Source organism: Bubalus kerabau, chromosome X, assembly GCF_029407905.1.
Source record: "Bubalus kerabau isolate K-KA32 ecotype Philippines breed swamp buffalo chromosome X, PCC_UOA_SB_1v2, whole genome shotgun sequence".
In the NCBI taxonomy this organism is placed as follows: domain Eukaryota; kingdom Metazoa; phylum Chordata; class Mammalia; order Artiodactyla; family Bovidae; genus Bubalus; species Bubalus kerabau.
In genome coordinates, this window is record NC_073647.1 from 141,129,294 (window position 1) to 141,143,356 (window position 14,063).

Genomic DNA, 14,063 nt, shown 5'->3' on the forward strand with positions numbered 1-14,063 from the left:
GAGACTTCGCTGGTCCAGTGGTTAAGACTTCAAGCTTCCACTACAGGGGGTGCCGGATCAATCCCTGGTCAGGGAATGAAAATCCTGCAAGCCACTCAGCCAAAGGAAAAAAAAAAAAAAACAGGTACCAGTTCAAAGGGGTCGCAAGGGGTGGTCTTCTGTACCCATCCCCACCAATCACCACCCTCATCATTTAGCATGTGTTTGAAGGGCTGCCTCATGTAGATGCTGTCTGAGGCCTTGGAGACGGTTTCCTGCCACTAACACATGTCTGCAGCCCATGTCAGTGCCTTGGGTGCGATCACAGCATTGCAGCTAGTCATGAATACTGTATTGTATATTTGAAAGCTGCTGGGAGAGTGGACCTGAAAAGTTCTCATCACAAGGGAAATAATTTGTAATTACGTGTGCTTACGGATGTTAAGCAGACACTGGGCCATCATTTTGCAATATTTCCACTTATTGAACCATTACCTGAAATGTTATGTCAATTACAACTGCCTCAATAAAAAAATAAATAAATAAATCCCAGCATCAGGGTGGGGCTGCAGAATTCTAAAAGGGACAATGACATCAACACTTTGGGCATATTTTCAGAGCACAGTTTCTGATATGCACAGAGAAGAAAAACTAAATCAGGAAAAAATTACTCAAGACAGAAAGCAAAGGACCTATTGAAGTTGAATTGACAGCCATACAACACAGAAATAACACCCTAGCTCTTTTCATGCAAACGTATGTTAAGGAAAACCATATGGGACTGTTTACAGTACCAGCCACAATGACTATTTCTTAAAAGTCACACTGTGGTGCACTCAGGATACTGTCAACACATTGCTAATTGCTTCGCCACCCGGCCTCCCCTTTCCCACCGCAGGAGCAGTGAAAAGGGCATTTCCCACAGTCATGTGGGCCCCCAACACCTACTGGGGAGGTGGCAGGAGCCTGGCTCTACTTTAAAATAAGAGCAACTTAGAAACAATCTCCTTAAGAAACTAGAGGAGGATTTAAAAAAGAGTAATCTATGAGACACAACTGTCATCCCTCTACACTCTGGAACCAGAACACTAATATTAATACCATAGTGTAGCTCTTCTTCCTGGTACGGCCATTTTCCTGAAGACTAGGAGACTTTTCAAAGTACAGCCACCACCCACAAGCCTCAGTGGGCAAAGGCAGGGGGGAGCCTCCTGCCCCAGAGGTGGCATGTGGCTCAGACTCTCCCATCCTCACATCCTGACTTACCCACGTGGGAGGCTAAAACCAAGATTTATAAAATGAAGCAAAGAAAAGGGAGACTAGGCAAAAGCCTGGCTTTCTTTTGGTGGTGGGGGAGCTGATACTTTTCGTTCGTGGCCACAAGGCGCTGAACATCAAGCCGCTTGCCCTCTCCTGGGAGCCTCTGGAGAAATGCCATGGCCCTGGCTTTCAGGGGAGAAAGAAGGCAACCGGCCTGGAGGTGTGGAGGAGAATAAGGGAAGATCACCAGATCAGAGGACACGGAGAAGAGGTCACGGGCACAGTAAACCCTCTCGGAGGGTCAGGCTCACCCTGACAGACAGGAAGGGGACGTTCAAGGGAGCTAAAGCAGGCCCAGCAGCATCCCCAAAAGGACAAGCAGGTAGCAAGAGGGGAAGGACAGGGTCTGGGGCTGGAGGACAGAAGACCTGAGGCGCCTGGCCCAGGAGGACCGACTGCTCCTATGATACTTTAGTTCAACACTGCTGTCTGCCGCGGGGCATGGAGAGAGCTCCAGCCACCACCTGCCACCTCCCCCTATCTCCCGGAGCGGCAGGGGGAGGGCACACGACAGGCTGACCCAAGGAGGCACGGCCTTCGGCTCCACTCTGAAGGAGACCAAGATTTCTTTCCCAAAGTAGAAAAGATAGGACTTTTTTTTTTAAGTCCAGGAAGGATGAAATAAGTTTTCCAATCACTTAAACAATATGAATATCCAGCTTTCCTCCCACTATTTTTAGGTGGGCAGGCTCTGTCCCAGCTCAGACCTATTATGAAAAACATGTATGTTGCTATAAAAAATGCTACGGTTTCTGCCAGAGTTTTTATGCTAGGCTGCAAATCAACCATGAAATACGATTTCCGGAGATAAAGCAGTTTGGACTTTGTGAACTTGGATGTCAAAAATCACATTCATGTCAGAAATGCCCCGAGGCAGCCCAGGCACCCTCCCTTGCTCTGGCTTTGGCTAGGCCAGACTCAGCCAAGTCGACACCCAAGTCTGCCCACCTCAGAAGGGCCCAGGAGGTGCCTGCAAAGTGAGTGCGGCTGGAGAGTGGCACAGCAACAAAGACTGAGGGCACAGGGAGGGGGCATGTGCTACGACAGATGGCGAGGCACCTGGGACCTGTACCTGCACATTTTCCAGACGGCTCTGAAGCTGGCTTATATATCTAAAGGCAGCGGTGAGCAGGCTTGCTTTGTGAAGAGCCACACAGGAATGACAACAGGCTTCGCAGGCTGAGCCGGGTCCTGTCACAATCGTTTGTATGCAACTGAATTACTGCCCTTTAAAAAGGCAGAGGGAACTCCCTGGTAGTCCAGTGGTTAGGACTAGGCACTTTCACTGCCAAAGGCCTGGGTTCAATCCCTGGTTTGGGAACTAAGATCCCATAAGCCTCTGCAGCATTGCTGGAAATTAAAAAAAAAAAAAAATGTAAAAAGGCAGAAATCATTCTTAGCTGGAGGATGGTACAAAAAGATGCCAGAAGGGCAGGATTTGGTCCAAGGGCCTTAGTTTGCTGACCCCAAGTCTGAGATCTTTTCCAACTCTAAATTCTTAAACAACAAGCACAGATGCTCAGCTGTAATTCAACAAGCTGAATTTTCAGAAGTGACATTCTAGAGTTCGAGACTGGAATAATCCAAGGAACATTTTCTACATTTAACTTAGCAACTTACTAAATATGGAAAAAAATAACAGCTAATAACCTACATAACTAAGAACCCTGCATTTTAAGGAATACATAAAAGTTACATTAGTAACTAATAGGAATAGCCTCACACTAGAGAGTTAAGAGTATTTTAAAGTACCAGCCTTCATTTTAAAGTCTCAACCCACGAAGCTATGCTCCCACTTCAAGAACTTAGAAAACGCGAAAAATAAACCCAAAGCAACCATGTTGACGTATGGCAGAAACCAACACAATATTGTGATTATCCTTCAGTTAAAAATAAATAAAAAACCCAAAGCAAGCAGAGGAAGGGAACAGGATAACAGCAGAAATCGATGAAACCGAAAGCAAAAAACTATAGAGAAATCAGTGAAGCCAAAAACTGTTTCTTTGAAAAGGTCAATAAAAGTGACAAACTCTAGCAAGACTGATGAAAAAAAAAAAGATACAGATTACCAGTATTAGGAACCAAAGAACTAACATTCTAAATGCTGCAAACACCAGAAGGATAATAAGGGAATCCTACAAACAACTGTATACACATCAATTTGACAATTTAAGGAAATGAACTAGTTCCTCAAAAACACAAACCACAACCCGCCAATATGTAACAGGTAATCTGAACAGCCCTATAACTTAAGGAAATTGAACTTGAAATTTTAAAATTCCAAATAAAAGAAATCTTGAGGCCCAGATAGTTTCACTAGAGAATTCTACCACACATTTAAAGAATTAAACACCAATTCTACATAATCTCTTACAGAAAATAAAAAAGGAGAGAACACTTCCAAATTCATTTTATGAAGCCATTATCCTAACAGCAAAACAAGACAAAGTTAGCCCCAAAAGAGAAACCTACAGACCAGACCAATACCCCTCATGAACAGAAACACAAAAATCTTTAACAAATTCTTTAAATCCTTAATTAATTTAGCAATACAGGAAAATTATTATGTACCATGACCAAATGTGATTTACTCCAGGTATACAAGTTCAATACTTAAAAAAAAAAAAATCAATCTGATGTACCGTATTAATAAACTAGGGAAGAAAATAAAAACACATGGTATTAATTGATGAGGAAAAGTATTTGATATACTTCAACACCCATTCAAAATAAAAGCTCCCAGGAAATAAGAACAGAGGGGCATGTCCACAACTTGATAATATCTACAAAAAACCTACAACCAGCATCGTACTTAACGTTAATGGACAGAATGCTATCAGTAAGGAGGCAAGAATGTCTGCTAAGTACTGAAAGTGCAGCCAGCTCAGTAAGGCCAAGGCATCAAGATGTACTCACGGTGACCAAGCTAATAAGTGGTAAAGCTAGGCTCCAAAGTCAAGCAACTGGGCTCCAAAGATCCAGTGCTTTTAATCTCAGCACAGTTTTGTCTCCTTTAGTTATATATGGGCCAAGAATAAGCCATTTGTCTCACATACCAACACATCAACAGTGGTCATCTACTTGTCATAAGATGAGAGATCTGGGTTTTTCCCCATTTCCCTACACCCTGTAGGTAGTCTAAAATAAGCACATAACTTAAAACGAAAACACCTAAAAAGACAAATGTATAAACCAATACTTGAACAGCTTCTGCAATTTCTTCAAGGAAAGCCACACCCTCTATGCAAAGAAAAAAAATATGCATGCGAACTCTATTAACAATTTAACATCCGCAAAATGCTTTCTTTTTAAATGACCTATCATATTCCAAAGAGAAAAACTGGTGTTAAGCTCTTTTCCTCTCCAACCTAGACAGATCCCATTTAGGAACATCAAACACTTGGGACTGACAGGCCCACGACTTCCTACAACCCCAGAACTAACAGGGCCACTTAGCTACAGCATTAAACAGTTCAAAAATTCAGTGTTAAACCCCTACTGTTTTCCCAAGTGTGATCCACAGCACTGGTTCTAAGAAAAGGGGTCCCATAAGTCAGTCACAGGATGTAATACACGGCACGGTGACTACACATCGGTGACTATAGTTAACACCATACTGCATATTTGCAAGTTACTGAGATGTTAAAGTTCTCACCAGAGGAAAAAATAATTTTCAAATTATGTATGGTGCCAGATGTTAACTAGACTTACTGCAGTGATCATTTTGCAATATATACACATATTGAATTATGATGCTGTACACCTGCAACGAATACAATGCACCTCAATAAAAAAAAAGAAAGGGCTCCATGTTGAACCCAGTTTGAGATCTCTTCTAATATTTTCTAGAAATTCAGAATGCCCGTTATCCTATCAGTACTGCTTGACCACTGTAATCTGCATTTGGTGTTAAAAATAACAGTAGCCTAGAAACTGCTCAGGAGTCTCACAGGAGAAATTTCCACTCCAGGGGAAAAGAGAGTCATGCAACAGAAACCCATGGAAGTGTTATCTTAAAAATCAAAATGTCATCTTAAACTTCTGCTTTAGTAAGTTAGAGTGGTCCTTTAAGCAGAGCAACCTTCAAATCACATGCCAACCCTTTATTTTCTGCCTCTTTTTTTGGCAGCAAAACTTTCCTTATCTTTCAGTAAGTGAAATTCACACCTCTTTATAACTGATCATCTTTACCCACTGGCAGAATTTCAAAATGCTCAGCGCTAAGTATTGCAATTAGTGTAAAGTGTTTTATGTATCGCTTGACACTCTTCCAAATATTTATTGGACATCCCACCCAACAACACAATGTGTGGGATCCTGTTATCACTGGTGCCTTTATGCAAAGGGTGAAATTAAGGTACATGAGAAACTACCCAAAGGGTCAAGTCAGCTCAGGATCCCAGAATTTGCTACTGGGTCTCACCAGCTCCTTTTGACTCTGCAACTTAGTGCATAAATATCTTTCATCACAAGTACAGCCACTAGTGCAGGGGCGCTTTCCAGAACATAAGCGACATCGTCAGTTTAACGAAATGCAAGCCCACCACAACTTAGGGCTGCAGAGTTGTCTTTTCCCGGGGTCTGGAAAAGTGCCTAGCTGTAAGGGTTTAAAAGAGCATTTGTGCAATGGTTTACATACTTGGTTTGCAGAATTCAATTGAGGAGGTTTCCCGACTTTTCAAAAGAACTGAGCCTGTAATTAAACTACCATGAAATGGTGGTTGGAGCCACAGCGCACACCAGCAGGTTTAGGTTACAACTGCAGAGAAATGGTGGATTAAAATGCCCAGAATATGCGTGACTCCAAAAACTAAACTCAATAATAGCTTTCTTGAACACGTTTCTAAACAGATGCTCAACCACAATCCAGTAACTTGCAAACTAATCCTTACCTGCCAAGGGTTACTATAACCACGGTGGTCTCGATTCAAATTACAAAGTCCATAATTACAAATCTTTCCATGGTCCCAAGTTCAACACCAAACGCTCTAACTTTTCAAAGTTTTGAGAGACCACAGCACTTCAGTCTACCTCCCAAGAAGGTAGGGAAGGCCTTCAAATAAAACCATTTACATTATACAATTAAGAGGATACAAAGAGAGACTTCCCCGGCAGGCCAATGCTTAAGACCCTGCACTTCCAGGGCCAATGCTTAAGACCCTGCAGGGAGTGGGGGTTTGATCGCCGGTCAGGAAACTAAGACCCCGCATGCTGCATAGGGCAACCAAAAAAAAAAAAAAATAGGAGACAAAGAACATTCCAAACTGCTAACTCCTCCACTGCAAAATGAAACCAGCTCTCCCCCACAAAAATAAAACAAAAAACCCACAAGACAAACCATCTACCAGTTGGTTATTAAACTGGAAAACACTTTTTAAGAAACCATCACCTGCAGAGCTTCAGATTACTTGAAAAAAATACCTCTTGTTAGCTGGGGTGGGGATTATTCCTAATACCTGGATTATAGAGTCAATTTCTTAAACAGCTATCATCCTTTCCAAAGCATCTAAAACAACTAGAGAACTACCAAGTAAGAACTAGGTGAGGATTTTTGATATAAAGCAAAAGTATTAACAATTTTACCATATGCTACCTCTACAGGCTTAAAGATACGGGTATAGTTTCAGAACTACTTGAAAAAACCATTAAGGTTTACACAATTTTTAAATGGCAAGCTCACAAGATGAATTCCGAGCAATGTGCAATTATTCAGCCTGGGGTCAAATAGAGCACGATCAGAGCTATTAAGAGGCTTGCAGAGTTGGGAGCGAAGAGCATGCCAAACGTAGGCTGACTCCAAGGAGGGACCTCCCCAGGCAGACTAGAAAACATTTTCAAAGACAATTAAGGTATGAGAGAATACCTACGTAACACAAAAAAATACCTTCCCTGGGGCTGTTAGAAAATTAATTCTAAGTCCAGGTGCTATGTGGAAACACAAGGAGTGTGAGACTCAAGTGTGTGTTGGGTGAGGATACAGAATGGGTAGAAATGGACCTTCATGGACCCTGCTGATAAGGACTCTCAAGTCATTCTGTAGCGTGATGAGAAGTCACAGGAAGGCTTTGAAATGGGAAAAGGGGCAGGGATCTGTTGACTGAGCCCTTCCCCAACAAGGGAGACAAGTTGAGAGATTGTGGCCAAGAACAGTAGCCAGGGGAAAAGTGAGCAAGGAATTTGAGAGGGTAGCAGGTACAATCCACAGGACTTAAAGACGTGGATGGGCATGGTTTCTGGTACAAGGGGGTTTTTGTTTTTAATGAGGATCCTATTACTGTGTGGTGGTTTTCATACTTAATCAGCATCAGAAGTGCTGGGAGGAAAGCTGGTTAAAAATGTAAATTCCAGGTACTACCCAGCCCTCAAAGACTGTGATTCATGTCAGTCTAGCGTGGGGCCTGTGAATGCCTTTTCCCCACTCAGCAGCCGCCCCAAGCTTCATTGTTAAAGCAGGGGTGTGGGTGTGGGTGGTGTCATGGTGGTGGATAAAGTGTAATGGGACAAAGATAATGATAATGCTGAAGGGGAAGGGAGAAAGCTTTTTCTACTCTTGAACAAAAGAACAAAAAAAGCCAGATGCAATAAAAACTGGCTTAAGTTTTATGCTTATAGTAATAGCTACTGAAAATACACAAAGATGATGTTTCCACCAGAAAGCAGCTCAGTAAACGCATGCAAGAACAGGAGCTTGGTGGAGAGGTCTATGGTTCAGGAACTCAGGGAAGGGTCACCTGAAGCCACAGGCTTTGCTGGGTACGAAGCGCTAACGGACCTCAATGCAAACCTCAGGGGAAGGTAAGGCCCATCCTCCACCCTGCCGGCACCATGGAGACTTCCAAAAAGAACTAGGGAAATTTTGCTAATGATTGGCCACCCAGATCACAACTCGGTTAGAACTTACACTGGGGATTTCTCTACCTCAGCACCAGACATGATGGCTTGTCAATGCTGTGCACTGTAGTATGTTGAGCAGCATCCTTGGCTGACTGGATGCCGACAGCACCTCACCAAGCTGAGGAAACAGCGATAAATTGGTGGAGGGTGAAGCAGGGGACATGGCCACTGAGAAGCACTGCCTTAACTCAGACGCTTCACAGTTGTGCAATGAACAAAAAGGCCTTGGAGTCAGAGAGACAGGGCTCTGAATCACAGATACCCCACTTAAGAGAAAAACTTCAATGTGCTTATGTGTTCACCTTTAAAATGGGGATAAGAGAACCCACCATATAGGGCTGTTGTGAGGATTACATAAAATAATGTCTTCTGAGCTTAGGGCAGAGCCTAGCCCAGGAGACAACTAGTAAACATTGGCTTTCATGTTTTCAGAAAGATGTTTTGAAGAAGCAGGGACATTTGCTTATAGCTTTGGCCTCGGTGGAAGTGAAGTGCAGTGAAGTCGCTCAGCTGTGTCCGACTCTTTGCGACCCCATGAACTGTAGCCTACCATGCTCCTCCGTCTACAGGATTTTCCAGCCAAGAGTACTGGAGTGGGGTGCCATTTTCTTCTCCAGAGGATCTCCCGGACCCAGGGACTGAACCCAGGTCTCCCGCATTGTAGGCAGACGCTTTACCATTTGAGCTACCAGGGAAGTCCTAACCTCCTCCCAAAAGGAACAATATAGAGAAATGACAGTCCCAGTCCTCTCTCTAGCTCCTAGGATCTATGGGTTGACGGACTCCCAAAGAGCCACTAGACACAAATCAGGGGCTCTGTGAACATAGATGAGAAAAATATACATCCTTATTTTCACTAACTGAAACTTAACATTTTATTCATTGCTGCTTGTAAAACTGCACATTACCAACTACCTGGCCGTTGTCACAACAGAAACGCAGTTTTTGCTTATTTATCAAATAACAGCTGAAATACCGATTTTCATGGCTCTACTTCAAAATTATGGAAATTATGAGGCCCGAAGCTAGACTATGTTTTAATGCATTACTAAAGAAGCATATGTTACTATTTACTATGCCACATATTAGAGGGTTTATTTTGAAGATGTTCTTTTTTTTTTTTTTTAAAGGGTTATTTTATGCATTTAAAATTCTTATGCTGAGAAGCGTTCCACAGGCTTTCCCAATGAGGGTTAAAGGCGATATGATTTAAGAACCCCTATCCTACACCTTTTTTGGCTAAGCCCTTAATTCCCAAGGAGACTTATGTTGTTTTTGTGTTTGTTTTTGGCAGTGGCACCCGCTTGCAGGCTCTCAGGCCCCAACCAGGGACTGAACCCAAGCCATGGCAGTGAAAGCCCAGAATCCTAACCATGAAGCCATCAGCGAACATCCATGTTCTTAATGTATTAAATAAGATTTTTGTTATGAAACTAATTTGTTCATTTGAATGACACAAGTCACTTTGTTTCCCTACCTCAACTATAGATCAGTGGTCCAAAAGGCGGACCCAATAGCACTGGCCACGTTTCCCCACTCAGGACCCATTCTCCACGTTCTAAAGGTAAATGTGTGCCTGGTTTGCCTCTAGTGGACTTTAGCTTTCCACCTTCAACGTAACACCAATCAGGTACTGTATTTAACCAGTACTTCTCAAACATCTATGATGCATCAGAACCAACAGGTCTGTATCCCAGACCATGAAGGTCAGCTTCCAAAGATACTCCCAGCCCGGGGATGAAATGGACATGAAAAAGAAGAGTGCTACCTTGCCAGGGCAGGCAGAGGTCACGTGCACCTCACTCTCCTCTACCTATAATGCACACTTGCTGGCTGCCTGATGTAAACAAACCACGGGTTCTCCACCTGCCCGGAGATGCTTAAGCTATACCAATGTGGGACATGTTTATTCTTGTTAGCCTCAGGCTGAGAAATCACAGTGTTTTCTAGGCTCAAGGGTCTTCACAGTCAAATACTTCACTTACAAGATCAAAGATGAGATTTTTTCTTTTCAGCAGCAATTAACATTTCCTGAGTTACCTCATCAACCAGAACTAAACAGGCACAGCCAGGCCCAACCTATAATTGGCTGCAATGGCCCAGTGGCTGCTGGGTACTAGCTGGCTTGCAGTGGTAACTATATTATACAGAATCACAACATAGTAAAATAACTAAGTGGTTCAAGTTTAATTCCAATAAAATCACATCATGGAACTGGAGCACTAGGAAGGATTACTGACAAACGGGAAAAAGAACATGATTCCAGGCTCCACAGGCATTTGACTCACCCTTGAGTCACATCCAATACTCACATGCCAAGGGTAATGTCTTTTGACTCATTATTATCAATTAAAATAAATGTTTTTGGAGACCTCACAGGTGGTAGACTTCTCACCAAGTGCCCCTTAATGAGAACCAAAAACTTGGATCCTAGTTTAGCCAGATCCCTTTATTTTACAAGGGTGGATACCTAAGGCCAGCCTCCCCCCAAAATCAAGTGATGGGGGAATACAGTAAGAATCAGGGTTCTCCTTCTCCAGAAACAGTTCAGCAGGGACTCAAGATCTAACACAGATGCATACTCACATGTCCCCTTAGTATCTCTTTCTTCATCTTGCCATCAAAACTTTTTCATCTTGAAGATTAAGAATCCGGGAATTAAGAGTAACTGGCTGGGAATTCTCCTCAATCTTTTTTTTTTTTTAATTTTCTCTGCACACAACTAAATTATTTAGATGCTACTTCCACACCTCACCAACTTCGAACCTGCCAGCTTCTTTCTCCTCCTCCCTTCCAAACTGCAGGTCCAGAGTTCTCTCTCCCTCTCTAGCCAGTGACTGCCCCAAATGTACAAGTTCTCTAGTTTTTCCCCTGGCTTCTACAAAGGAACACAGAAGGCCATTGGGAACGGCCTGAATTAAGCTGAAAAGTGTTTAAGGCTTCAAGCAAGGGCACTTAGATTGAGGGAAGTGCCAAATCTTCCAACCTCATCGTTACCCTCCTGACAGCCTAGAAAACCCACGTTCAATGAGAACAGGTGAGTGTTCACACATGCTTGTCACCAAAAACTCAACTTAGCAGCTTAGTGACCTTGAACCACTATTTCTTCCCCAAGCCTCACTCTCCTCACCTCTAAGTTGTGTATGCTAGAAGCTTCACTAAGCCCTAAAGCTAGCAGGCTAATTACTCAACAAAACCTTTTTAGCTATCTGCAATCACCATTTCATCTCCTGATTCTCCCCAGCCATCTCCAGCCCCACACCAGAAAGGAGCGAACTAAGAAATGCTTTTTTCTCCTTGTCACTTCCCCACCACCCAAATAGCCTGATACTACTTAACAACCTTGCAGTGTTTTACAGAAACTCCATTGAAAAGTCCGGGGCGGGGGAGCCCTACGAAGTGTACACTGTCCTCCATTGTTACCATAAGGCTCAGAAAGGTTGAGAAAGTCACAACCAGAGCCAGTTAGGACACGATGCAAACGTAGGTCTTCCTTCTGTCCCTAAAGTCTTATTTTTTCCTTCTCATCTTATGCCTTTGGAAAACATTTACATTGGGAGAATGCTGAGTGAGTACTCAGAAGTTAAAAAAAAAGGGGGGGGGGGGGCGCTGGGGGAGAGAAAGTGTGAAAGTAATGTTTTCAACAGTAACAGAAAAGATGGCTCTAGCCAATAAGGAAGAAGACAGTGAAAAAGCAAGACCTGGGTGAGACCTCCAAGTGGGACGGACGGGAAGCGCAGATTCAAGTCTGCGGCACTCACAGGTTTAAAAGCCACCAGAAAAAAAGACCAGCAGTCCTACCCCTCCCCCCCCCCCACCCCGTGTTAGAAGCACCAGAAAAAGGCGTGGAGAATACCCTTCGTCTCCACGATTCCTGCAGTCGGTCCGGACTTTCCCAGCCCTCTGTTCTGGCCGGCTCGCGGTCTTCGAAGCCTCCCTGATCCCGAGACTTAACAGTTCCCGCGCTCGGACCTCAACCCCCCCACCCCCGCCCAATAATAATATAATCATCGTTTCCTTTTCCCCTGCCCCGTTCCTTTCCGGGGGAATCTGTCTCCTACGCAGTTGTCTGAGAATTCTGCGAGCGCGGCGCGGTCCTGCCCCAGGCCGGCTCCCACAAGGGGAGCCCCTGCCCCCGGGGAATTCACCCGCCTCAGGGAACTGGGAACGGGGAACGGTCCTGCGGGTCGGCCCCCGCGCGCGCCCCCACCCCGGAGTCTTCATCCCGCGCGGGGGACGCGAGGGGACCCCGATGGGGACGACCGATCCCTCGTGGGACGCGGGTGGACGACCCGGGCCCCGGAGGCCGGCTCGGTCCGGGTCGAGGAGGGAGCCGGCGCGGCCCCTCAGGGCCCCGCGCTCCTGCCGGGACCGAGCGCGGCGGGAGGAGGAGCGCGGCCTCCGCGCGGGCGCCGGTGCACGCGGCAGCCGGGGAGACGCCCGCGCCGGAGCCGGGGCCGCGCGGCCGTCCGCATTGTTCGGCCCGCGGCGCGCGCCCCGCCCGGCCCCGCCGGCCCCAGCCCGCTCGGCGGCGGGAGCGACAGGGCAGGTGGCGGGCGCGCGCCCTCACCTTTGGCGCCGAGCATGAAGTCGAGGGTGCTGTGCCGTGCTGCTGCCATAGTGAGGCGAGGCCCTGGGCCATGCCTGGGGGAGACGGCCGGGGAGACTGGGGGGGCCGCGCGGCGTGTCAGGCTGCGGCCGGCGGGGAGTGCGCCGCGCCGGGGAGGCCGAGGGTAGGAGGTGGGAGGGGCCGCCGGGAGCCACCCGGGGCGCCGGGGGCGGGGTCGAGCCCGCCTCTGGGAGGGAAGAAGAGAGGACGACCGCAGCCCGGGACTCGGAGCGCCGGGTGTGAGGCCGCGCGAAGGCAATGGTGGAAACGTGGGCGCCGTGCTCCCCGGCGTGCGTCACCAATGGCCGCGCCCCGCGCCGAGGATCGGGCGGGCGCTCCCGCCGTCCGTTAGGTCACCTTAGGTTTAAACCGCGCAGCACGACTTCCGGGGGGCCCACCCCCCGCACTTCCCCCAGACCGGCCCCCAAGCCCAGGCCCCTCTGATTTCCTGGCCAAGCCAAGAAAATGAAATGCTTGGATCCACCCTGGAGTCTAAAAGCACTGCCGCTTTTTTCTTAACTCTTCAAATGCTACAATTTAATCCATTAGAATTGTGATTTCCATTATCATCAGCCAGGGCCAGCTCTGCGTTTCAGCACCGAATAGAAAGCTCTTGGGTATTACATGTTAGTTACCTACGTTTTTTGTGAAAAATGGGCACCGGGAAGAAGCAAGTGAGAGGCAAACTTGGTTAATGTTAATTTGAAAAATTACAGCTTCTAGAGTTGCTCGTCCATCACTGATGGCTGGCTCTGTTCATGGCAGTGAACCTTTCTGCTGCGGGCTTCTCTATGACTTCGGGGTTCTAGCTGGTATTCAACAAGATGTGCAAAGGAGAGGACATCAGTATCTGGGCACTAAAGCCTTCTTGATGACACTATCACTGGGCAAAGGCCTCCATCATCACATCAGTCCTCTGTGCCTCTCCCTGCGTTCCCAAGTTCCTCAGGAATTGCTGAAATGGCCGGACAAAGTCTAGATCAGTGAACTCTACTTCCTTGTTACAAGCCCAGGGCGAACCTAGATATTAAACTTTTCTCTTCTGCAAACGCTCCCTATTGGCTATTTTGCCAAGTCTTTCACCTTTCTTCAAGAACTGGGCCAATTTCTTCATCAGTGGCCTTCGATAGACCATCCTGTTAAGAACTGGATCTGCTTTCAGCCCCTACATTGATTTTCTCCTGCCCAGGCCACCTGTTGGTTGCCCTGAACGGTTTCCTTTCATCTGTGGATCCCAGGGTCCTCAATTTCAGTAGCTATT

General features: G+C 46.0%; 1 protein-coding gene across 1 annotated transcript in view; it reads right to left on the reverse strand.

The window, feature by feature from the left end:
- Positions 1–13,059, reverse strand: part of SMS (spermine synthase) — a 50,529-nt gene extending 37,470 nt beyond the window's left edge. Inside the window, exon 1 of the mRNA XM_055565592.1 lies at positions 12,764–13,059. Within this exon, the coding sequence (XP_055421567.1) occupies positions 12,764–12,812 (49 nt within the window). The 5' untranslated portion in view covers positions 12,813–13,059. The remainder of the gene's footprint in view (positions 1–12,763) is intronic.
- Positions 13,060–14,063: the final 1,004 nt, after the last annotated feature.